Genomic DNA, 23,677 nt, shown 5'->3' with positions numbered 1-23,677 from the left:
TCTCTATATACTTTAATTTTTCTGAATTCTATATGACTGATTCCAGCCGGATGCTTTTCCCTTCTTTCCATCTCCTCCGTCCTCAAAGCCTCTCTTACCCTCCAAACCACCCAGTTTCTTCAACTCAGGAAATAGCTTACCTTGTTTCCTCTCTCTATGTCCCAAATATAATATCCCTTGACCCTGCTCCTTTGATCCATCCGTAACCATGGATATTATTTTGCCCATCCTGTAGCTTGCATTGTCCTCAGTCTCAAAGGCCTCCCACCAACTTCTACTTTTATCATCGAAATTAGAGACTTTCAACCACCTATTGTCAAATCTGAATGGGTAAAGTCCCCATTGGATACCATTAGTTTTCATATTGATTGGAAAATTATACAAAATTGTATACTAAATGAGCTTTTGAATAAATCCGCTGCTTGAACTTGAAAATATGTTAAAACAATAAACCTATCAATTCTAGAGAGAGAAAATAAATCTCTAGAATTAGATTAGGTCCATCTTCTACCACAAAAAGGTAAATCTATCATGTTCGATATATTTGTACTCTCAAAAAATTCATCAGTGCAACTCTTAGACATAGACATAATTTCCTCAACTTCATAGACGCACGCAAGACTAAATTGAAATCCATTTCCACCAACTATTAAAAAAAAATTTGTTGAATTTAAAATGACATAGTAAAAATTGAAATATTTCTAATTGTATTTGTGTCTAATTGAACATTTATTTATCACAATGTTGTTAACTATCTAATTAATTATACCGTAACCAAAATTATCTAATTAAAAATATTATAGTAACTAAAATTATATAAATATTAAAAATTATGCAAATTCAGTCACCATGTCTAGAACAAAATCTGGATAGATGAATTTCTGTTCCTAAGATACAGCATTTGCAGCTTTCACCACTTATACCTGCAACAAAACCTCATGGTTTTTTGTGTTGCATTAATAGAAACCAAAAATTCACGAGCTTGATAGTTCTGCCTTTTTCTCCTCCAAAAGCTTCAACTCCTGCCGCCAGCTTTCGAATTTTGAGAACTTCTCCAGCTGCTCTGGCTTCATGTCCTGCACTGAAGTTTTCTGCTGTTGTACTTCTGCTAGTCGAATCTGAAAGGCAAAACAAAAATCAGATAAACCTGTTTAGTGGTGCCTGCACATTACCAGTTGTTATTGATTGGTTTCTGACAATTTGCTTTAAAAAACTTCACTTGTTTGCATGATTTAAATGCCACAATTGATTCCAGAGGTCTTAGCTTATACGATTACAGTTAGGAGTCCCTTAGGCATCAAGAAGCCTATTAAAAGCTCATATTAGGCCTTAACATGGGATGTAAATCATGTTCGGAGACAGTCAAGCAGCTGTATAGAACAGGAGGGATGTGTCAAGGAATTACAGACAGACATAAGAAAGTTAGTTCAAGTATACACAGATATTAAAAGCATTAGTAGAAAGGGACGCAATGGCTCTTGTCCAAGGACACAACAAGATGACTCACGACTTGCAGAATTATTATAGTGGTAAGAATGAAAAATACAGAGTGGATACATACTGAAACCAAGCACTCAGAGGTTTATTTTTGACTAGTGTTGTTACTTCTGGAAAAGATAAAATTAGTAGATTCTGATATCCCCTTGAAAAAGAAAAAGGAAAAATTGAAAGTCTAAGATTATGGCAACAAATAGCTAATATCTCATTCCAATGCTAAGAGCTGAATGGCATATTTGACATTAACCACAAAGGTTATTCTTATATCTACAAGTTTCCTTAAGATTTTGTTGGATATAATAGGTAGAACATGGAAAATTTTTCTTTCCACGGTTGAGATATAAGCATATGATAAATCATACCTTCTTCTTAAGTGCTCTGATTCTTTTATCAATATCTTGAGTCAGAGTTCCTGGTTCTGAAGATTCAATTGAGTCAGTAACAGGAGCAGCTACAGTTGGACTTGAAGAAACAGTTAGCTCGTTGATTTGAGATGTCAAATACTTGACAGATTCTGATCCACAGCCTAAATCCTCAGCAGGTACTGCTTCTTCATTTTTCATATCTCCAGTTGTCATTTCTTCCAAGTGCTTACCTTTTTCAAGTGCAGCCTGACAGGTGTAACTTGAGAAGTCATTCACATTAAATATGAACAGAAAAAACAAAGAAAGAACATGAACTGCTTGCATAAAGCTAGTAATTTCAAAAGCATCACAACATTGCTATATTTGTAGTGTTTGGTACAGTTCTTTTCATGGATATCAATATCAATGAACTTCGATACATTAAATTAGAGGACTCGATATGATAAAAGACATACTGTGTTTGCTAGAAAAGAGGCAATGAACATTTACTTCCTCTATTTGGTGGGATTACATTGTTCCTAGAAAGCAAGTAAGTCCAAGAGCAGTCATGACATTATTATATTACCCTGTTCTGAAAGCATAAGTTTATAAAAAGGACTTCCATAAACTTATGGTCTTAGTGAACCTTTACAGGAAAAAACTCCCTTCAAAGAGAGACTGCTTATTCATCAGCTTATGAAGTAATAGACATTAAGAATATATATATCTATCATAATAGTCCGGCAAATTGTTGGCAGAAGCAGAGATCTAATATTTTTCTTGAATGAATAAGCAGATCAAAAGATTGATTGAAAGAAGTCAGGAACCTTAGAAAAGACATAACAGGGATTCATCATCTTTTATCTTCAGAAAACATCATAACATCTTAAAAGAATTACAAGACCAACGGGGACCTAGAAGCAAATAATAGTCTCCACTATCCAGGTGCAAAGTATCCATGTGTCAGAAAAGACAGAAGCAAGATGATCTTGTTCTGCAAAAGAAGCATTTCTCATAAAAACTAGTAGGGGCAGCAGACACAGGATGAATGTAGATCTTTTTCCTCCAACATACCCATCTAAGGTCCTTTGTGAAAAAAGAATCTCTCATAAAAAAAAGATTATTAAATTGATCTAATCCTGAAACTAGCAGGGGCAGGCACAGGCTGGGAGTAAGATCTTTTTCCTCTTAACATACCCATCTAAAGTCCTACGAAGTAAGATTTTTATGATGCCATGCTGACTTTATGCCTTGAATCATTTTAGTACATCATCTGGAATCTGGATCACTTCCTCATCAATGCATAATGACCTAACATTAACATATTTTCAGCTGGTATGTAGCCCTACTTTCTTACCAATGATCACCAAGATTCCTGTAAAGGGACAAACTAACATGCATCAAATTTCAAGAAATCCATAAATAACTCCTTAAAGATTCCTCTACCTAAGTAGTAATGACTAAGTGCCCCAATTATAATTGCCAGAGGTAGAAATTAGTCTGAAATCCATATCACACCCTTTCTAGATATGTACCCAATGATTCCTCTACCTCCTTATGAACTGGAAATACATCTATAGCCATATAGATATGGGATAAACCTAGCAATTCATCTACAGGTTTAAGTGTAACTGAATATCAATAAAGTTCACTGTAACACCAAAAGGTTTAGCCTTTAAGTTCCTTTAAGAGGAAAAGATTTCAGTTTCCCAGATACAATAAATAAATAAAATGTAACAATTAGGCCAGAACCCAAAAGAACTGAATGTGCTTTTGAGGTTATAAAACAACCCCCATCCCTCACTTGGGGTACATTTTGGTGTTGTAAGTTATAACCTCCTCAATTGAAAGACTCACGTTGACATCCTCAAGTTACAATAACAAATCATTCTGGCCCATCCAGGGAATGCAAAAATCACATATAACTGTACAAAATCAAAACTCATATTTCAACATGATAGTGGACTTGGTTATTTCTAATACCATTGGTATCCAAAAGGGCTTGGTTATTTCTAATAACATTTGTATCCAAAAGCTACCTACATGTTTTTGAAGTCACATATCTACACCATTGCTTTCCATATGACATTATCAACATGGGATGTGGGTGTTACAAGAAGTTAATTAGTTTTTCTCAATCAATGATGGGCATTCAAAGACATTATCATTTGAATCACAGCGTACTTTCATTCATGGGCTGTAAAAAACAATCATTCAATTGTTATAAAATGATTATGCAAAGAGAATGAATGCCTAGCCTTAAAGGAACATTTACCATAAGGAACAAATGATATGGATAAAAGAAATAGCAGTTCATTGATTTCATGGGGAGGACAGACAAATGGTGCCAACAGTAATCATTGAAGTGATCTCCAATTCTAATTCATAATTGAAGAAAGAGGTCCTAAACAGCTCAACTTAAAATGGATACCCAAGAGTAAGAATGGATTGGCAGAGATGATCTCCAATCAGGGATGCTAGCAACGTTTTTGGGAGATGTTTGGGGTGGCAGGTGGCAATGGTGAGGAAATTCGCTTTTGGCAGGATGAGTGGGTGGGGGATTTTAAACTTAAAGACAGGTTTCCTAGAATTTATGCTGTCGCCAGAGATAAGGAGACTATGGTGGAGAAGATTTATGAAGCTGTTGGTGGGGGTAGGGCTTGGAATGTTCAGGTTAAAAGAAACTTACAGGATTGGGAAGTGGAAGAGTATGGTAATCTGCTGCTGTGTTTATCAAGCGTTAAATTACCTGAGCATAAAGATAAAAGGGTGTGGAAGACTGACAAAAAGAGGGGATTCTCAGTGAAATCTTTCTATGATTTTCTAACCATGAGAGAGAACGGTGACAGTATGACAGCACCTTTCAAGCAAATATAGAAATCAAAAGCTCCCTCTAGAATAGTGTTTTTTTTGCATGGGAGGCCGGTAAAGAATGTATCCTAACAATTGACATGTTAAGGAGGAAAGGTAATATGCTGATCAATAAATGTTATTTCTGCAAAGCGGATGAGGAAACTTGTTACCATCTGCTGTTGGGATGCCCAGTGACCTAGAGGATTTGGTCCTCTGTTTTAAGGCTTATGGGGATGGATTGGGTTATGGTGGATAGTGTAAATAAAGACCTACGGGTTTGGGCGGGTTTATGTTTTTTTTTTAAATAAAAAATGTAAAATATTATTCACAAGGTACCAAAAAACGGGAGTACCACGCATATACAAAATCTCTACAAAGAAGTTAGAGCATCAATGACTTCCTCAAAATTTTCGTCATTAATGATGTCTTGACCAAACACAATTATCCCAAACAAGTGTATCCATCTATCCATTAATCTATTAGAACTACTCTCTATGTTATCAAAAGCCTTTCTATTCCGCTCTTTCCAAATAACCCAAAAAAGGGTCAAAGGGATAAGATTAGCAATGTTTCTTTTTACATATAAACCATCCCAATCCCAAATCTGCCCCCCAACCAAACCCGAAATAACTCAATTGATACCTAACCACCCATAAATCCCGCACTATAGTTTAGAAACAGTAGGACACTATAGTAGAAGATGACTGCCAGTTTCCTCAGCCTTTAAACAGCAATAGCAACCATCTGCAATAATCCTGCCTTTACTTTTCAACCTATCCAAAGTAACGATTTTTTTCCAGCAAGTCTCCCAAGCAAAAAAAGCAATGCGTGGAGGAATTTTAGTCTTCCAAATCGGCTTGGCAGGAAATAGTCTTCTGTTTGGGCAGGTTTATGTAAAAAAAAAAGACACTTATTTCTTGTTCCGCTTATCATTTTTTGGGTGATTTGAAAAGAAATAAATGTAAGGGCTTTTTAGGAAGTAGAGACTAACTTTGTACACATTAAAGATAAATGGAATCATATTTTTGACTCTATTTTATTCGGTCATAATATTAAAAATTGGGAAGATATAGGCATTGTCATTGAACATTTGATTAGTATGTAACTATTTTATATATAGGTGGTACCCCCTTGGTTCCTTATGCATAATAATACTTCACTTTTATTTCAAAAAAAAAAAAGAATTGGCAGAGAAAGAAATGTCATGAGTAAGAATTGATGTTCAAAAAGGAAACAGTTGAAGGAGGATCTAGAGTTGCAAAGCTTAAAGAATTTTGCATTGATTTCATTTACTACTTCTTCATTTTTCCATTATCTCCATTAGAAAGAAGGAAAAGTATGTTTTTATTGTTTTCCTGTAATGATCATATGAATTTCATATTTTACTTCCAATTCCCCTCTTGAACTGTATGCTATTTACACCAACTTTGTTCTACAAAATTTATGATAACATTCCTTTAATGACAATCTAGATAGCCATTTGATTTTCAAATCTATAATGACACCTTTCCTGAAAAACTCTTTACTATAGTACTCATTCAAGTAATTGAAAGGTCGAATAAGTAAATCATCTAGGCTTAGGTTAGGTCAAGATTGGCCTACCCTCTAAAGAGTAAAGCCTGCTTGTTTTGCAATTTGAAAACTACAGAAAAATAAATGCATTAGCAGCAGAAAACTAAATCCATTAACTAAATGAGAATTTGGAGAAATTGACCATCAAATTTGGAAATTATAGGAATGGCTCATATAAACCATTAACATTTCTTTGCAAAACGTTAACTACATCTCTCGTTTTAACTAACTGATTATGAACTACTTTTCTCTTAGAAATGACAAGCATATAACATAAGGAAATAGAGTCAAAATATTTAACAGAAATGGCTAAAACATGAGGTTTTACCACATAATCATGTTGCATGATGTATCAAATGAACAAATAACCTTATCTTTCAAAAGCAAACAGATGTGTTCTATGAGAAATGGAGTGGAGTAAGCCTGTCAATGGATTGAATTTCAATCCTAGTCCAATGTGTTCCTGTGTAAGTTATTCAGATACAGTGAAATATAACATTCTGATTAACAACTGTTCAGTCCATTCAAATGCCAATCTAGCACTATTCAAGCCAAGAAATCCCTATCTGAATAAAAAGATGAACCTGTAATATTATGGCTATTGATCATCATGTCAGATTACCAAGAAATATATGGAAAATAATAATTTTTCAACCACAAAAAATGAGGCTATCCAAAAGAAAAGAAAACTCCCAGAAATAAAATTCTAGAATCAGTCCTCTTTTCTATAATTTCTAAACAATTGAAGCACAAGAATGAATTGTGCTATAAGTCCTTAACATTAAAAACAAAATAAGCAAGACAATAACAATATACCTGCTGCCTCTTCTCCTTCTTTCTTTCATTCCTCTTTACTGATTTGGTCTTGGGCTTTGTATCTGCAGTTGGATCATAACCTGGCACCACATCCTGTGAGGCCATCTCCTTTCTCCACTGCACCATGAAAAGACAACAAAAGCCACTGTGATTCTTTCTTCCCTTTTTCCTTGCCCTAAATATTTTTTAATGGCCACAATATGATTTGTATATTAAAAAAAAACCTAGTAAGAACAGACTAGCATTAAAAAAAAATCTCTGGGTATAAAAAAAGTAGTTAATTAGTTGACATAGTTGCTAGGGACTATGCCTATGCACTTAACCAAAACATTCCTCTGCAGAAAGTTGAAAAGTTCGCGGAATCCCAATTATTTCACCAACCAAACAAACCATTAAAACACTTCAATGGTTACCACACAGACAGACAAGTTCTTGAATTAGCTCAATAACAATGTGGCAAAAAGAAACCCCATACAGAAACACCAATGAGTATTAGGGTCATATGCTCTCTCTTCCCTATGTTCTACTGATCAATAATGAATACCAACATGAACACGTAAATAAAAACAAAAATTCCAGAGATGTAATACATTTATGTACATATGTAATTGGGTTTTGCGTTGGTGGAGATAAAAAGAAAAGAAAAGCAGCCATACCAGGGCACCTTTGGATTGATAAATGGCGACTTCTTCTTGAGGAACGTAACCGGCTCGAATCCGGATGGGTTTTCGGAGAGTACCGTCGGGTCTTCGTGTGGGCGCAACAATCCTCTCTCCTTCTTTTAGGGTTTTGCTGAGTTCTGCCATTCGCTTTAGTTGGTCGTCGCTTCCATTACTGCTAGCCATAATTAAACAATCTTTTTCTTCTCTTCCTGTGACTGAATTTGATTAATTGGTTCTTTTTTTAGTGCTGCTTGCCACTTCCACTTTTCTACTGAATCATTTCAGAGAAGAGGATTTAATTGAATATACTGGGCGGCCAACGGAAATAACAAACAGTAACTTTTTTGTTCTCTCTTTTTCTCTCATTTCCTTGCTTGGTTTTTTACTGGATTTATTTTTAATAATTTTGGTACAAAATTTTGATGGTATTTTTATTCATTATTTTAAAGGTAATATACAGCTCTAACTATGATTTTAATTTTGATTATTTTTAATAAATATGCAAAATTAATATATCAAACAGTAATCTAAAACTTATACAGAACAAGTGAATTAAAAATTTTGCATATTCTTGAAAAGTTTTGGAGTCATGCACTATTAGTTTGATAATTAATAAGTTAAAAATTGTAATTAAAAAATATAAAAATTCTGAAAGCGTTACAGTAATATTAAAAAATATATCATAGCTAAATATTTATTTATATATTTCTATTAAAAATATAATTTTTAATAATAAATTGCCGCAACCAATCTCAGGAGAAAGACTGAGTTACATTGAAATGTTTTTTTAAAGTTATGTTTGAAAACATTCAGAATATTTTTTGGAATTCATTCAAAATTTATGTAATGTTAGAAAAGCTTTATTCAATTGAATTACTAACTGTCATATTATATTATTTTAAAAATATATTAAAATATACTTTTAAATAAATATGCCAAAATAAGATACAATAATTTATCAATTATACTTTTGTTCAAACCTTACTACAACTACCGAATGGTATAATCAATTCATAAACTATTATGAACCAAACAATGTCACGTAATATATATCTTACCTGAGAGACTAGTCTTTATAATGAAGAAGTAATTGTGAATTGTTAAAGGATGACATAACAATTATCTGGATCTAATTCTCGATAATAAGTTCATAACAACATCAAATTGACCAATTGTATCACTACTGAAACGCAAAGTTACATTTCAACTACTAATGGAAAAGATATATTTTTTTTTACTTTTACCCCCAAAATCCTAAGAGTACACCAATCAACTTGGCATTGATATTCGAGACTAAACCCCTGCCATTTTAGCCTTTCATTTACTCTGTTTGATAACCACTATTGCACACCCTGTTATACATACACAGTTGAACAAAACTTAAGAACCTGAACAAATTCAAGAAATCTGGCAGATCCTCTCTGCCTCTAGTGCACAATTATGAATGATTACATCTATAGCAAAAATATACCCCCTCTTTAACAAAGAAAAAAAGAAGAAAAGGAAAACCCTACTTTGGATCCCAAGTGGAAAAGGTTTTCATTCTGCGGATAATCATCCTTGTGTTATGTTGCCCCCTGCTTGATTTATATAAGTAGGGGGTTTGGCAATATTGAATCAGATTGCTAACAGGGATGGATATATGTTCTGAATGATTATTTTCATTCCCTCTTACCCTCTTCATTATCATCTTCTTGGTCGGATTCCGTAGAATTTGCAACATTCTTCTGTTGCTTGACTAAACTGATATCACCTTCAGGCTTCCCATCCGTAAGAGACTGAGCTTCTTCATCATCAAATTCTTCGCCAACTTCTCCAGAGTAGGCATACCTGCACATTGTACATGTCAACTAGAATGCAGACCATTTTACAATTTTGTGAGAGGGACAGTAAGTTTTTCATTCATAAAAACACAGCTAGAACACCTCAGACCTAAAGGACTCCTATTTGCTATCTTAACTAAGCAGATAAGTAATGTCTTAGCAACCAATTTCGGGATTGATGCACAGGGTTGTATTTATTGGCAGCTCCAGTCACACAGAAGCGAATCTAAGAGAAGGCAAAGGGGAAGTAAGGAGATAGGAGGAAACGAGAAGGGGAGGGAAGGAGGGAGGGAGGGAGGGAGGGAGCGAGAGAGCGCAAGAGAGAGAGAGAGAGAGAGGAGGATATTCTATTCCTCAATAGGTCATCATCTTTGCAACCCTTAAGGTATTTATACCTACCTTCACTCAGATAGATCTACAAGTGAAATAACAGACCTGTAACTGAGTAACTGATATAACTACTTCCGATGGATCTGTCACATTTCTAGTTACAGTTCCTTGCATAAAGGATCAGATTTCCAAGAATGATTGACAGAATGCAGGAAAGGCAGCCTAAAAGAAATTCAGGAGAAAAAGTAATTTCTTTCGTTTATTTTCCCTTCAATTTTTTGACTGTTCTGTTTAGGAGGATGGGGTATGTTAAACATAAGATTCCATTGCCATATGCAGCAGCAAGCGAGGGAAAAAAGGGAAAAAAGAGGAAAAATCAAAATACAATCTGTTGAACTACAGGTAACATCGCACCTCTGAGAGTTTTGAGATGGGGCCCATAGATAGCAAATAACGCACAGTAACATAAACGCAATTATGTCCCAGAAAGCTGTTATTATCCAGGCACTTTGCCACCGCTCATTGAATGGATCTGTTGCTTTGAAATAAACCTATATGAAAGAGCATGTCAGATCAAATATATAGTAAATGGAAAAAGGAAATCTAAAATCAAAATCAACTATATCCTTCAAAAGCTTCTGTCCTCATTTGAGACATTTATTTACTATTTCACCAAATTCCTTCAAAAGGTGTCTTGAATTGTCCTTTTCCCCATAAAAAGCCAAATTTTAAAAGAGAAAAAAAAGAAAAGAGAAATTTTACCATAATGCACTAGTTATCAGAAAAAATAACGATTGCTTAACTATCTCAGCTAACATATTGTTAGTGATATGACCAATTTTAACCGAGCAATTAAACAGAACATCAGAAGAAGGAGCCCTTTCGGATTAGGTTATTCTTTTTGGAGCTCATATAAGCTAGTCTTCTGAGAAGAAATAAATTATGTAAACTTGGGGTGGCTTTTTTGGTATATTTTGTTCTTAAAACTAGGTCATAAGCTCCGGAAAAAAATCAGTCTAAAGTAATCGTTTTCTTCATATCCTTTAAGATAGGTGATCAAAACCAGTTGAAAAATTGATGAGAAGAAATAACTGATCATTAAAAAAAAGAGATGAGCAGTTTGATACTTCTATTAAGAGGTTCTTTTTTCTGTTCTTTGGGCCTCATAGATGTTAGCCACCTGAAACTAGATTCATATGAAATCTCACAATCTAAGTTAATTGTGCAAAACAGGCATAGCAGCCACATTTTAAATAACAATTTCCTAATTGAATATAGAAGAAAACTTCTGGTAGTCAAGCAGTTGAAGATCTCATCATATAGAAGAAAACTTCTGGTAGTCAGGCAGTTGAAGATCTCATCATATACTTCTTTCACCTTGAGTATAATTTTAAACTATATTCTTTATTTTTAGCAGGCCCATACTCCAAATCCAAAAGTGGATCCTTTAGTTACCAATTCGATGCATGGAAAAAACATGATCATGAAACTCAGTAGTGACAGGTAAAATTTACAGAGTACCAAATTTATAATTGTAACTGTGTTATTTACCTCATAAGCTATCCAAGCAACGGAAGCAATCACAGTGACAGCTAATGCATTTGAGAACTTCCTATAGATATCCAATTTAACTGATATCCTTTTTACCTGGATTGGAAAGTAAATAAAACAATCAGTTAAATATATCAAAGATTAATGTAAATATATAAGAAGGAAAAGGTTAACACAGTAAGCTTTGTATTGGGGAACTATATTGAAAACAAGTACAGAAAAAAGAAGAAAAATAACACCTGTAACTGCTCCAGTGTCCCTGAAAGAGAGGTGAAAATCCACAATATCAAAAATGCATCCAGGAATGCATCAGGAAGGACTAGAAAGAGTCTTGCTCTTCCAGATATGTCATTGATGGTTCCCACATACTCAGTAATATCCAGTAACTCTGATGCCACAAAGTAAGTGGCTCCAACTAAGACGACCTTTGAGGTAAGACCACCAAGAGTGGGTCGGACAACCCCATAGCCCATTGAAACACAAAGAATAAGAAGGCGGGAAACTGTTTTCCTCAAAGCTCCAACTGTCACAACCCATGTTGTAATGACAACAGGTCTTGTTCCAGTACTATTAAAATTTACGAACTCAAAGTACCAAAGGATCATTTCAAACAGTCCAAGGGTAATGACAGATGTGATACAGTGCTGAAGTTGCAGTACATCCTTCTGAAATCTCATATACTGAGAGAACCAAACAGTACTGAGCAACAGATATGCAAGTGATATAAACACATAAAACTTCAGCAATGGGGCCATTCTACCAGGTAGATAACCATCAGGATTCTTCCAAAAAGTCTTCCCGCTCATTGTTAGTCCCTTAAGTTTTGGATCACAGGCTATAAACAACAAATTATACATGCCAGTCTTTGAGATGGGAATCTCTGTATAATCCATCGTTGTAGATAAGTAGTTGCCACTGAACTGTACATTTACGACAATGGGCCAGTTCATGTTTGTAGCAGAAGGTATCCTAATCACTTCACCTTGCTTGCAACCTTCCAGCTTAGCAAGATCAGGGGTACAGCATATAGACCTTTGACCACCATAAGCAGAACCACCAATATTATTGCGATCAGCCACCTCAAAGATCACAGCCTGTATCAACCCAGTACTGTGCTCCATGTCTGAATGCTCATCGGCTGCATCCTGAGTCCTCCAGAAAGTAATATTCTCAAATCTAGTCAAGTTATACATGTATGACATTCAGATTTGAAATAAGTTCAGCAAGTTTTAAGACAATGTTTGTCTATTACTTGCGAAGGCATGAATACCGAGATTTAATAGCATATAAGCGTTAGATAACAGAACATAAACATTATATCTACAGCAATATGGTATTCAGTAAAACCAAATGCTAAAACATCTGTATTTCTCTCTAGTTCAGAGACAACAAGGATAAAATTCTGGCAATGCTTGGTACAGCAATAGCAGTAAGGCTAAAAGTACATGGGTTTGAACTTTCAAAATAAATAGAAGTTATATGTACGTATATATATAAAATATTAATCAACTCTTGCATTAATTCACTGGTTCATTTGCCTAACTTAAGCACTGATGTCTATAGATCTCTGTTTGCAATCCAGGGTACCCTCAGCGTTCCATTTGTAACACCTAGAGTTTTCTAATGTTATTGTGCTTTTTATAATCTTATCACTCTAATTCATAAGCAGCAGACGCAATTTTAACGAAGGACTGAGGGTTGATGTCTATCTCAATCATCGTGGCACGTTTAATCACTGTGATCTTTTTCCTACATCTCCAAGAATATGTCCCTTTTGGAAATCCGCAAAAAGAACAGCTTGTCTTAAAGGGACGAAGTTCAGATTCGAAGTATTCAAATTTACTTTTCCTCTTCATAGCGTCTAATCGAACAAGCACGAGAACTCACACAAGACCAAACGGACTCCAGATCTAATTCTGAATCCAAAACCACTAAAATGAGCATGTACGCGGTCGCACACATTCAAGCAAGCACCAACATTGAATATTAATTTCTGCTTCTTATTAAATGGAATCTCCGTAAGTTCTCCATTTCTCAGCTTCCTCGTTATCCAGATCCAGTCTCAAAATAAAATTAACAATTGACACGGAAACACGCAGATACAGATGTAAACACTATATAAAGAGATGGGACACGCATGCAACGAACGTTTTGGCAAGAGAGAAATGGTTTACCGGATGAAAGCACGGCCATCATGGAGGGAAGCGGGGGCGGGATCGTCGGGAATAACTGAAGCTGCGGAGATACCCTCGCTGCCTCCATAGAGAAGGAAGGAGTTGCCGACGTCGTTGAATGGTTGCTGGTCATAGAAGTGGATGGAGGCAGTGACGACTGAAAAAATGGAGGAGAGAAGAAGGCAAGCAAAAGAAAAGAGAAGTGGAATGTTGTTGGTTTTGCTGCTGGTAGTTCTTCGAAACGCGAAATCCATGGCGAAAAATGTAAGCTGGAGAGAGAGAGAGAGAGAGAGAGAGAGAGAGAGAGAGAGACAGAGACAGAGACAGAGGTCGCAGATTTGGAGGGGGGAGAATTAGAAAGCGGAGTGAGGAAGAAGCGATCTTACTGGCTGTCGGTGAGAGAGCGTAGACTTTACGCGCCTCTAGCGAACGTTGTAGTTTTCTGTCAGTTCAAACGTCCGTCTCACTTCCGTTCCCTCGTTAAATCCATTTTTATTTTTTTTTATTAACTTTAAATTTAGTTTTGGAGGTTAAAAAATTTAACATAAAAATATAATCATTAATATTATCAATAACACTTATTTAGATAAATTTTATTAATAATTAATTAATATATAATAATAATAATAATTGAATAATAATAACACAGAATTAGAATGATAAATTTTTTTATATTTAAATAATAGTATATTAATATATGTTAATGATATATTTTTATTTAGATAATAGAATGATATGTTTGTATTTTCAATCAAATTATTAATTTATTACTCTCAATTATATGTAATAGTAAATAGTATATAATAAATATGTAATAAAAAATAAATAAATTATTTATCAATATAATTATATTTATATTTAAATAAATAATTATTAAATATAATTAAATTAAATTTTTATATTTAATAAAATAAATAATAATTATTTATATTAATAAATTAATTTAATTTTAATAAAAATAAAATTATTTATATATTAAAAATAAATATATTATTATATTAAATCTAAAATTATTTCAACAAATAAAAAATTAAAATATACTTAAAATAATCATATATCATAAGATAATTTATTAATTAATATTATTTAAAAAATTAATCATTGATAAAATTTTATGTGTGCAATCGTATTTTTTTTTTTATTAATTTTAAACTTCTAAATTCAATTTTTAACAAAAATTTACCCAATATATATACATATGTAAATATCTTGTATTCATATTCAATAATAGAAAAATTTATAATTAGATTTATATTTAAAAAAATAATTATTATACATAATTAAATTAAATTTTTTTATTTAATAAAATAAATAATAATTATTTATATTATCACATTAATTTAATTTTAATAAAAATAAAATTATTTATATATTAGAGATAAATTATTGTAATTATTTACTATTATATTAAATTTAAAATTACTTCAACAAATAAAAAAAATTAAAATATGCTTAAAATAGTCACGTACCATGAGTTAATTTAATAATTAATATTATATAAAAAATTAATCATTAATAAAATTTTATGTGTGCAATCATATTTTTTTTATTAGTTTCTACAAAAGACGTGATAAGTGCTATGTTTTACAGCTTATATTATTCCATGATTGTGATAATGTTATTGTTTTTCTTATATTGTTTCATGAATTCCACCGAGGTAAGTGGATGGTAAAGGTTTTATCATAAATAAAAGGATTTGTTGTAAATCATGCTCCATTGGTCTTTTGTGTTTTTCTGTAACGACCCCGGAAATGTTAAAATGGAATGAGTATTTAAACACATAAAATGTGGAAGCGAGATCAAAATTTCAGTTAACATCCCTTACACGAAAACAAAAAACGTACTTAAAATATAAAGGATTAAACTAACTAAAAGAGAAACTCGAAAATAAAACTATGAGTATGACTACAGAGTCTCTAGGCATCCCCTTCGTCGTCCTCCTGCGGAACGGGCTCGGGAACCATGTCTTCCTGATATGAAATGGTTAAATAAGGAGTGAGCTACACTAGCCCAGTAAGAACATCACGATATCTCACCGTCACGGAGGTAAAGGTGGGTAGAAAAACACAAAAGACCAATGGAGCATGATTTACAACAAATCCTTTTATTTATGATAAAACCTTTACCATCCACTTACCTCGGTGGAATTCATGAAACAATATAAGAAAAACAATAACATTATCACAATCATGGAATAATATAAGCTGTAAAACATAGCACTTATCACGCCTTTTGTAATTCAATCATTATACAACATATCCTTTTCTCATTTACCAGCCTACTAGTATCCATGGGGGTCCATAGGGGTCCCGCTACCCGTTAACCTTTAACATTCATAATCAGTTTCCAGGGCCGTCCCCATACCCCGTCTGGTATGGGCGCCAAAACACATAAGATCTCCATACCCCGTCCGGCATGTGAGACCACAATCCCGGTAGGGTTCCCTACGGACCCGGTCCGTCCACCATCTCCCAGGATATCTAGTCAGACTGACCCCATCATACAGTTATCAGTCTACACAATCTTTGTAACGGCCCCGGAAAATATTAAAATGAAATGAGTATTTAAATATATCGAATGCGGAAGCGAGATCAAAATTTCAGTTAACATCCCTTACACGAAAAACCAAACAAACGTACTTAAAATATAAAAGGTTAAACTAACTAAGAAAGAAAACTCGAAAATAAACAATGCGTATGACTACAGAGTCTCTAGGCATCCCCTTCGTCGTCCTCCTGCGGAACGGGCTCGGGAACCATGTCTTCCTGATCTGAAATGGTTAATTAAGGAGTGAGCTACACTAGCCCAGTAAGAACATCACGATATCTCACCGTCACGGAGATAAAGGTGGGTAGAAAACCACAAAAAGACCAATGGAGCATAATTTACAACAAAACCTTTTATCAATAATAAAACTTTTACCATCCACTTACCTTGGTGGAATTTATGAAAACAATATGAGAAAAACAATAACATTATCATAATCATTGAATAATCTAAGCTGTAAAACATAACACTTATCACGCCTCTTGTAATTCAATCATTGTACAACATATCCTCTTTTTTTTTTTTTCATTTACCAGCCTACTAATATCCGTGGGGGTCCATAGGGGTTCCGCTACCCGTTAACCTTTAACATTCATAATCAGTTTCCAGGGCCGTCCCCATACCCCGTCCGGTATGGGCGCCAAAACCATGAACCTCAATACCCCGTCCGGTATGAGGGTGAAACGGGCCGTCCCCATACCCCGTCCGGTATGGGCGCCAAAACCATAAACCTCAATACCCCGTCCAGTATGAGGGTGAAACGGGCCGTCCCCATACCCCGTCCGGTATGGGCGCCAAAACCATAAGATCTCCATACCCCGTCCGGCATGTGAGACCACAATCCCGGTAGGGTTCCCTACGGACCCGGTCCGTCCACCATCTCCCAGGATATCTAGTCAGGCTGACCCCCATAATACAATTATCAGTCTACACAATCTTTCATTTTCCTTTTCCTCAATCAGCATCATCAATTCACATTTAAACAAGCAAATCGTAATTCATACCAAACAGACAACATACAGTATCAGTTTTTCAGTCATTCAACCCATAATTAATAAAAAACGTAGTACATGCACACAAATCTGTAAAATGAACACATCAAACCTCATTTTGCATTTAAAGCTGTAAACAGGCCAAATAACAGTAAATCATCAATCACACTAGACTCGGGCTCCATTAGCAACCTTAAGCAATTTCACACATGCGTTAATTCAAGAAATACCGTTTTATCATTTTGAACTTTAATACCGTGATAGGAAATAGGGTGAGGGGTCCTTACTTGTTTTCGGGATCCGAATACGATTCACAGTGCGCCTGCAGGCTGTCCCTAATTTTCCCTGAATTTTTCCCGGGGAACTGAAACACACTAACAGTACCTGCACGTGTTCCAAAAAAAATCCAAATTAGGCCTAGGGCCTCTTTCGGCCCAAATCGCAACTCCGGCACGGCGGCTCCGCCGTGCTCTGGCGACGGCGCCGCCGCTGGCGGCGGCGAGTCGCCTCGGGTTGACTGTTTTCGGCCGAATTCGGCCACTCTCGCATTGGTCCTTGTCAGAAAACAACCCTAGGGCCCTCGGGGGGCCAAAAAATCACGGAAAAGCGGAGCTTACCGGCGGCGGCGCTCTCGGGTACGGCGACTCTCCAGCGAGGTTCGTGTTTTGGTGATTTGGCTTCGGTCAACCTGTAGAGAAAAGAATGGTGATCACGGTGATATAAAAATTGCATCGAACGGAGGCCGGGAAGGGCCTCGTCGGAGGCAAAAACCGAGAGGGGGCGCGGCGGCGCCGCTGGGCTTCGGCCGCGTATTCCGGCCGTTTGGCCGGGATTTCGGCTTCGATTTGGCCATAGGAGGAATCAGTGGGGAAAAACGAGTCGGGGGTATGAAATTTACCTCGATCGGCGGTCGGAAATTTCCCCGGTGCGGCGGCGAGTGGCGGCGGTCGGCCTCTGGTTCGTCTTCTCCGGCGAGCGGCTGGCGGCTAGGGTTTGTGGTCTGGTGTGGGGGTTCTATTTATAACCCCTTGCCTTTTGATCACAGCCGTTCATTTCGTTTTAATCTGGACCGTTCGTTTTTGATTGAATCTGGGCCGTCCGTGCGTTTGAATCTGGGCCGTCCGATCGCGCGATTGATCTGGGCCGTCGGATCGCACCCACGCGGATCGCCAACGTGGCTCCTTTTGGAGTGACGCGATCTTGCCACGTGGCAGGCCCCGGTTGGCCGGGACTGCTGACCGGGCCTGCTGACGTGGCTGCTGACGTGGCCCCCCCTTTTTTTTTTTTTTTTTTTTTTCCTCCTCCTTTCCGGGTGCTACAACTCTCCCCCCCATAAAGAAATTTGGTCCCCAAATTTGCCTCATTACTCTTGATCAAACAGATGAGGATATTGGGCCCTAAATTCTGATTCCAGCTCCCAAGTCGCCTCCCTAGGCGTGTGGTTCTGCCACAAGACTTTTACAAATGATATTTCCCGGTTACGGAGTATTCTGCTTTCTCGGTCCGTGATACTGACCGGTACTTCTTCATAAGACAAGTCCTCTCGGAGTGAAAGCGGTTCATGAGCCACGACATGAGAAGGGTCCGGATTGTACTTGCGCAACATAGATACATGAAACACATTGTGAACCCGGGAGAGCTCAGGGGGCAGTGCAAGTCTGTAGGCAGTGGTACCAATCTTGTCTAAGATTTCAAAGGGTCCAATGTATCTGGGGTTTAATTTTCCCCTTCTGCCGAACCTACTAATTCCCTTGAAGGGGGTGACTTTAAGAAACACACGGTCACCTTTCTCAAAGGCCAGGTCTCTCCTCCGGGTATCAGCATAGCTCTTTTGCCTACTCTGAGCTGTCTGGATGTTCTTCTTGATCTTAACTATCTTGGACGTGGTTTCTTCCACTAAATCCGGACCAAACAATCTTCTATCGCCCACTTCCTCCCAACAAATCGGTGACCTGCACGGACGCCCGTATAGCGCCTCGTATGGGGCCATGCCGATGCTTGCTTGGTAACTGTTGTTGTAGGCAAACTCTATCAGGGGTAGATGGTCGTCCCAATGGCCTCCGGAGTCAAGGACACAAGCTCGGAGCATATCCTCCAGCGTACGGATTGTCCTCTCTGATTGTCCATCGGTTTGGGGGTGGAAGGCAGTACTGAGGGACAGCTTTGTTCCCATAGCTTGCTGGAAACTATTCCAAAACCGAGAAGTGAATCTGGGATCCCTGTCGGATACCACTGTTACTGGGACCCCATGCAGTCTGACTATTTCCCGGACATACATTCTTGCCAACTTGTCCAACGAATCAGTCATTCTGATGGCCAGGAAGTGGGAAGACTTAGTGAGTCGGTCAACAATTACCCATATGGCATCGTGTCCCGATCGTGCCTTGGGTAGTCCCGATACGAAGTCCATGGTGATGTGTTCCCACTTCCATTCTGGAATCGGTAAAGGCTGAAGCAACCCCCCTGGGCGTTGATGTTCTGCTTTGACCTGCTGACATACCAAGCACTTAGATACAAAGTCGGCTATATCTCTCTTCATCCCATTCCACCAGAATCGGGGTCGCATAGTTTGGTACATTTTTGTACTTCCTGGATGCATGGCGAACCTTGAACTATGGGACTCTGTCATGATGTCTCTTTTTAATTCATTGTCGTCTGGGACACACATTCTGTCCTTGAAACGAATCAATCCGTCGGCAGAGATCTGAAATTCTGAGTTCACTCCCTGTTCTGCATCCTTCTTGCGGTTTACTAGGGCGGGGTCGATTGACTGGGCTTCCTTTATTCTTTGGATTAACTCGGGTTGGACTGCTAGGTGGCTCAAACATGTGGCCCTCTTCAGATCTTGCAGTCGAACCTGCTGCGTAGCCCCAATGGACCTGCATTCCGAAACCATCAGATGGGCTAGGGTGCCTGCACTCTTCCTACTGAGGGCATCGGCTACTACGTTGCCCTTACCTGGATGGTATAGGATGTCACAATCATAGTCCTTGAGGAGTTCCATCCACCTTCTCTGACGCATGTTGAGATCCTTCTGAGTGAAGATGTGCTTCAAACTCTTATGATCGGTGTAGATCTGAAAGGTCTCTCCATACAAATAATGGCGCCAGATTTTCAAGGCGTGTATGATTGCGGCAAGCTCCAAGTCATGGGTAGGATAGTTCTTCTCATGATTCTTTAGCTGTCTAGACCCATATGCTATAACCTTTCCATGCTGCATCAGGACACAACCCAGGCCCAGATAGGAGGCATCACTATAAACTGTATACCCTCCTGATCCACTCGGTAGAGCCAGCACGGGTGCAGTAGTCAGTCGCTTCTTCAATTCTGAAAAACTCCTTTCGCAGTTCTCATTCCAATCAAACTTTGCATTCTTCTTTGTGAGTCGGGTTAGAGGGGCCGCTAGACTGGAGAACCCTTCGACAAACCGGCGGTAATAACCCGCCATCCCTAGGAAACTGCGAATTTCCTTAACTGTTGTCAGCCTTTCCCAACCAAGTACCGCTTCAACCTTTTCGGGGTTCACCGACACCCCTTCCTTCGATATAACATGTCCTAGGAAGGCGGTTTGCTCGAGCCAAAATCCACACTTGCTCAACTTTGCATACAACTTCTTTTCCCTGAGTACCTGGAGGACTTGGGCAAGATGATGAGCATGTTCTTCTCTACTTTTTGAGTAGACTAAGATATCATCGATGAACACGATGACAAATTTATCCAAAAACTCTCTGAAGATTCTGTTCATTAGATCCATAAAGATGGCCGGGGCGTTGGTTAGCCCAAACGGCATAACCAGGAACTCATAGTGTCCGTACCTGGTTCGGAATGCCGTCTTGGGGATGTCTTCTGCTCTCACTTTTACCTGATGGTAACCTGATCGTAGATCTATTTTAGAAAAGACCTGTGCACCCTGCAACTGATCGAAAAGGTCATCAATCCGGGGGAGAGGGTACTTGTTTTTAATTGTTACCTTGTTTATCCTTCTATAATCAATACACAGCCTCAACGTTCCATCTCCTTTCCTTGCAAAAGTAACCCCGGCACCCCATGGGGAAATGCTGTGTCTAATGAAGCCACTGTTTTGTAGCTCAGTGATTTGTTTCCTTAGCTCTTCCATTTCGATGCGGCTCATTCGGTAAGGAGCTACCGAGATGGGTTGGGTTCCTGGCTGTAAGTCTATGGTGAACTCGACCTCTCTGTCCCCTGGTAGACCGGGCAGTTCATCCGGAAATACGTCTGGAAAGTCTCGGACTACTGGAATCTCTTGGATACAAACTTCCTTCTTGGGTTTACCTAGTTAGGGAAAATACAATATCAACGCACTGGGAATTAAGAAGAAAAGAATTTGTCATTAGGGAGAATCAGTACCGAATAATTTTATTAACTTGTAAATGGCTCCTCGTTGGGAGGATTAAATACAATCTTTTTATTAAAGCAGTCTATGGTGGCGTGATACGCCGCCAGCCAATCCATTCCTAGGATTACATCAAAATCCCCTGTGTCTAACCCTATCAGGTCTACCCTCAATTTCCTATCTGCTATCTCCACGGCACATGCCCTGTAGACAACCTCTCCTAGTAATGTCTCCCCCCCAGCGGTAGATACAAACAATAATGAATCTAGTCTATCAGGTGATACACAAATTTTGGAAGCAAGAACATGTGAAATAAAAGAATGTGATGCACCAGTATCAAACAAAATATGAGCAATGTGGCCAGAGATAGTATACATACCATGTACCACGTCCGGGTCTGCATCGGCATCCTTCTGGGTAAGGTTGTAAACTCTGCCCTGGATTGGAGGCCTCCCTTGATTCTGGTTCCTAGGGCACTCCCTCGCATAGTGCTGGGCACTGCCGCATATGCGACAGGTGTTGTTGAGGCGGTAGCAGGGTCGGTCCCCATGATCCCTGCCGCAGTACTGGCAGATCTTCCCACGAGCTGCCCCCATAGCCTGAGGAGGGCCCTGAACGGCAGGCCTGGGTCTCTTACTGGGTTGGACAGGCATGGTAGGCGCTGGCCTGCGGAGTGGGGCTGAAGGTCGGGAACTTCCCGTTAGCTGAGGGCGGGTGTCGAAGCTCCTTTCTATGATCTGCGCCTTTGCCAGGACTGCCGAATATGTCTCGAGCTCCATCACCAACAAGTGCTGTCTGATCGCCGGGCGGAGACCCCACTGGAATTTCCTGGCCTTTCGGCCCTCATCCAACAATGTCTCCGGGGCATGTCGGCCCAGCTCCAGGAACTTGCGGGCATACTCCGACACTGTCATATTACCCTGGACCAACTGAGCAAATTCAATTTCCTTTAAATGTTGGATGTGCTTAGGGAGATACTCCGCATGGAAAGCCGCTAGGAACTGCTCCCAAGTAACTGGTACAGGCAGGGTGGCCCGCTTGAGCTCCCACCAGCGTACTGCTTCCCCTACCAGCATGTAGGAGGCAATGGCAGCCCTCTGCTCAGGAATTACTCCCAAGGTCTCAAAGGCTCTCTCAGTCTCCGCCAGCCAGTATTGGGCCTCTTCAAAAGAGGATCCCCCTGAAAAAGTAGAAGGGTTCAGTCTCCTGTACCTCTCTATGAAGCCGGGGTCGATCAAGGAGGGGGCGGGGTCCCGAGGTAAAGGAACTGGGGCCGGCTGAGGGTGAACTGGGGGACCCTGTGGTGGCGCCTGCTGATGGGGTGGGGGCACTGGAATATGCTGTGGCGGTACCTGTTGGTACTGTGGCTGTGGTACCGGGTCGTACCGCGGCTGTGGTGCCGGGTGGTACTGTGGAGGAACAGGCTCCTGCCGGGGTGGCTCGGGATCAGCCTGCTGTAACGGGGGCTCAACCTGCGCTAGCGGAGGAGGTCCGGGTAACTCCCTTCTCTCCTCTTGCCTTCGCTGGGCAGCTACGAGAGCTTCCACCATCTCATATAATCTGTCCAAATCCTCCCGAAGCGAATTATCTTGGGCCGCTCGGTTTAGTGGGGGCCTTCCTCTCCTCATTTCTGTGTACCTGCATTTACAAGGAATGGTTGAGTAACGACCCATCGGTGAGTATTTCTTTAAAGGACTATAGTGTAAGGGATGGGTCCGAGGAAATGCGGCTCTGATACCAACTGTAACGGCCCCGGAAAATATTAAAATGAAATGAGTATTTAAATATATCGAATGCGGAAGCGAGATCAAAATTTCAGTTAACATCCCTTACACGAAAAACCAAACAAACGTACTTAAAATATAAAAGGTTAAACTAACTAAGAAAGAAAACTCGAAAATAAACTATGCGTATGACTACAGAGTCTCTAGGCATCCCCTTCGTCGTCCTCCTGCGGAACGGGCTCGGGAACCATGTCTTCCTGATCTGAAATGGTTAATTAAGGAGTGAGCTACACTAGCCCAGTAAGAACATCACGATATCTCACCGTCACGGAGATAAAGGTGGGTAGAAAACCACAAAAAGACCAATGGAGCATAATTTACAACAAAACCTTTTATCAATAATAAAACTTTTACCATCCACTTACCTTGGTGGAATTT

The 23,677-nt window shown here is 38.6% G+C and overlaps 2 protein-coding genes across 3 annotated transcripts; both read right to left on the bottom strand.

The window, feature by feature from the left end:
• Positions 1–780: 780 nt before the first annotated feature.
• On the bottom strand, positions 781–8,096 carry PYM (partner of Y14-MAGO). The gene is made up of 4 exons (XM_022054377.2): positions 7,739–8,096; positions 7,083–7,199; positions 1,860–2,108; positions 781–1,118 (listed from the first exon to the last, which is right to left on the bottom strand). Exons 1-4 carry the CDS (start codon positions 7,925–7,927, stop codon positions 975–977), a joined length of 699 nt encoding a protein of 232 aa, XP_021910069.1. The 5' UTR covers positions 7,928–8,096; the 3' UTR covers positions 781–974.
• A 756-nt stretch (positions 8,097–8,852) lies between these two features.
• On the bottom strand, positions 8,853–13,979 carry LOC110823797 (Lung seven transmembrane receptor family protein). 2 transcript variants are annotated; one of them, XM_022054275.2, is made up of 5 exons: positions 13,623–13,979; positions 11,688–12,624; positions 11,449–11,544; positions 10,312–10,448; positions 8,853–9,574 (listed from the first exon to the last, which is right to left on the bottom strand). In XM_022054275.2, the coding sequence occupies exons 1-5, from the start codon at positions 13,874–13,876 to the stop codon at positions 9,406–9,408; spliced, it is 1,593 nt and encodes a 530-aa protein (XP_021909967.1). In that variant the 5' UTR covers positions 13,877–13,979; the 3' UTR covers positions 8,853–9,405. The 2 variants fall into 2 exon arrangements, with proteins under 2 accessions (XP_021909967.1, XP_088070036.1); XM_088213910.1 differs by having other exon boundaries at positions 11,688–12,593; positions 13,623–13,763.
• Between the last annotated feature and the right edge of the window lie 9,698 nt (positions 13,980–23,677).

The sequence above is a fragment of the Carica papaya genome, chromosome 2 (assembly GCF_054855325.1).
Source record: "Carica papaya isolate Zhongbai chromosome 2, ASM5485532v1, whole genome shotgun sequence".
Taxonomy (NCBI): Eukaryota; Viridiplantae; Streptophyta; class Magnoliopsida; order Brassicales; family Caricaceae; genus Carica; species Carica papaya.
Note: the sequence above shows the minus strand (reverse complement) of the source record. Positions and strands in the feature narration are given on the sequence as shown.

Coding starts and splice junctions, on each gene's coding strand:
- LOC110823797 (XM_022054275.2), bottom strand. CDS start 13,876: ATGGATTTCGCGTTTCGAAGAACTACCAGCAGCAAAACCAACAACATT. Junction 10,449..11,448: donor TTGCTTGGATAGCTTATGAG/GTAAATAACACA, acceptor TCTTTCATATAG/GTTTATTTCAAAGCAACAGA. Junction 9,575..10,311: donor CCATCTCAAAACTCTCAGAG/GTGCGATGTTAC, acceptor TACAATGTGCAG/GTATGCCTACTCTGGAGAAG.
- PYM (XM_022054377.2), bottom strand. CDS start 7,927: ATGGCTAGCAGTAATGGAAGCGACGACCAACTAAAGCGAATGGCAGAA. Junction 2,109..7,082: donor AGAAGGAGAAGAGGCAGCAG/GTATATTGTTAT, acceptor TACACCTGTCAG/GCTGCACTTGAAAAAGGTAA. Junction 1,119..1,859: donor TCAGAGCACTTAAGAAGAAG/GTATGATTTATC, acceptor TTTGCCTTTCAG/ATTCGACTAGCAGAAGTACA.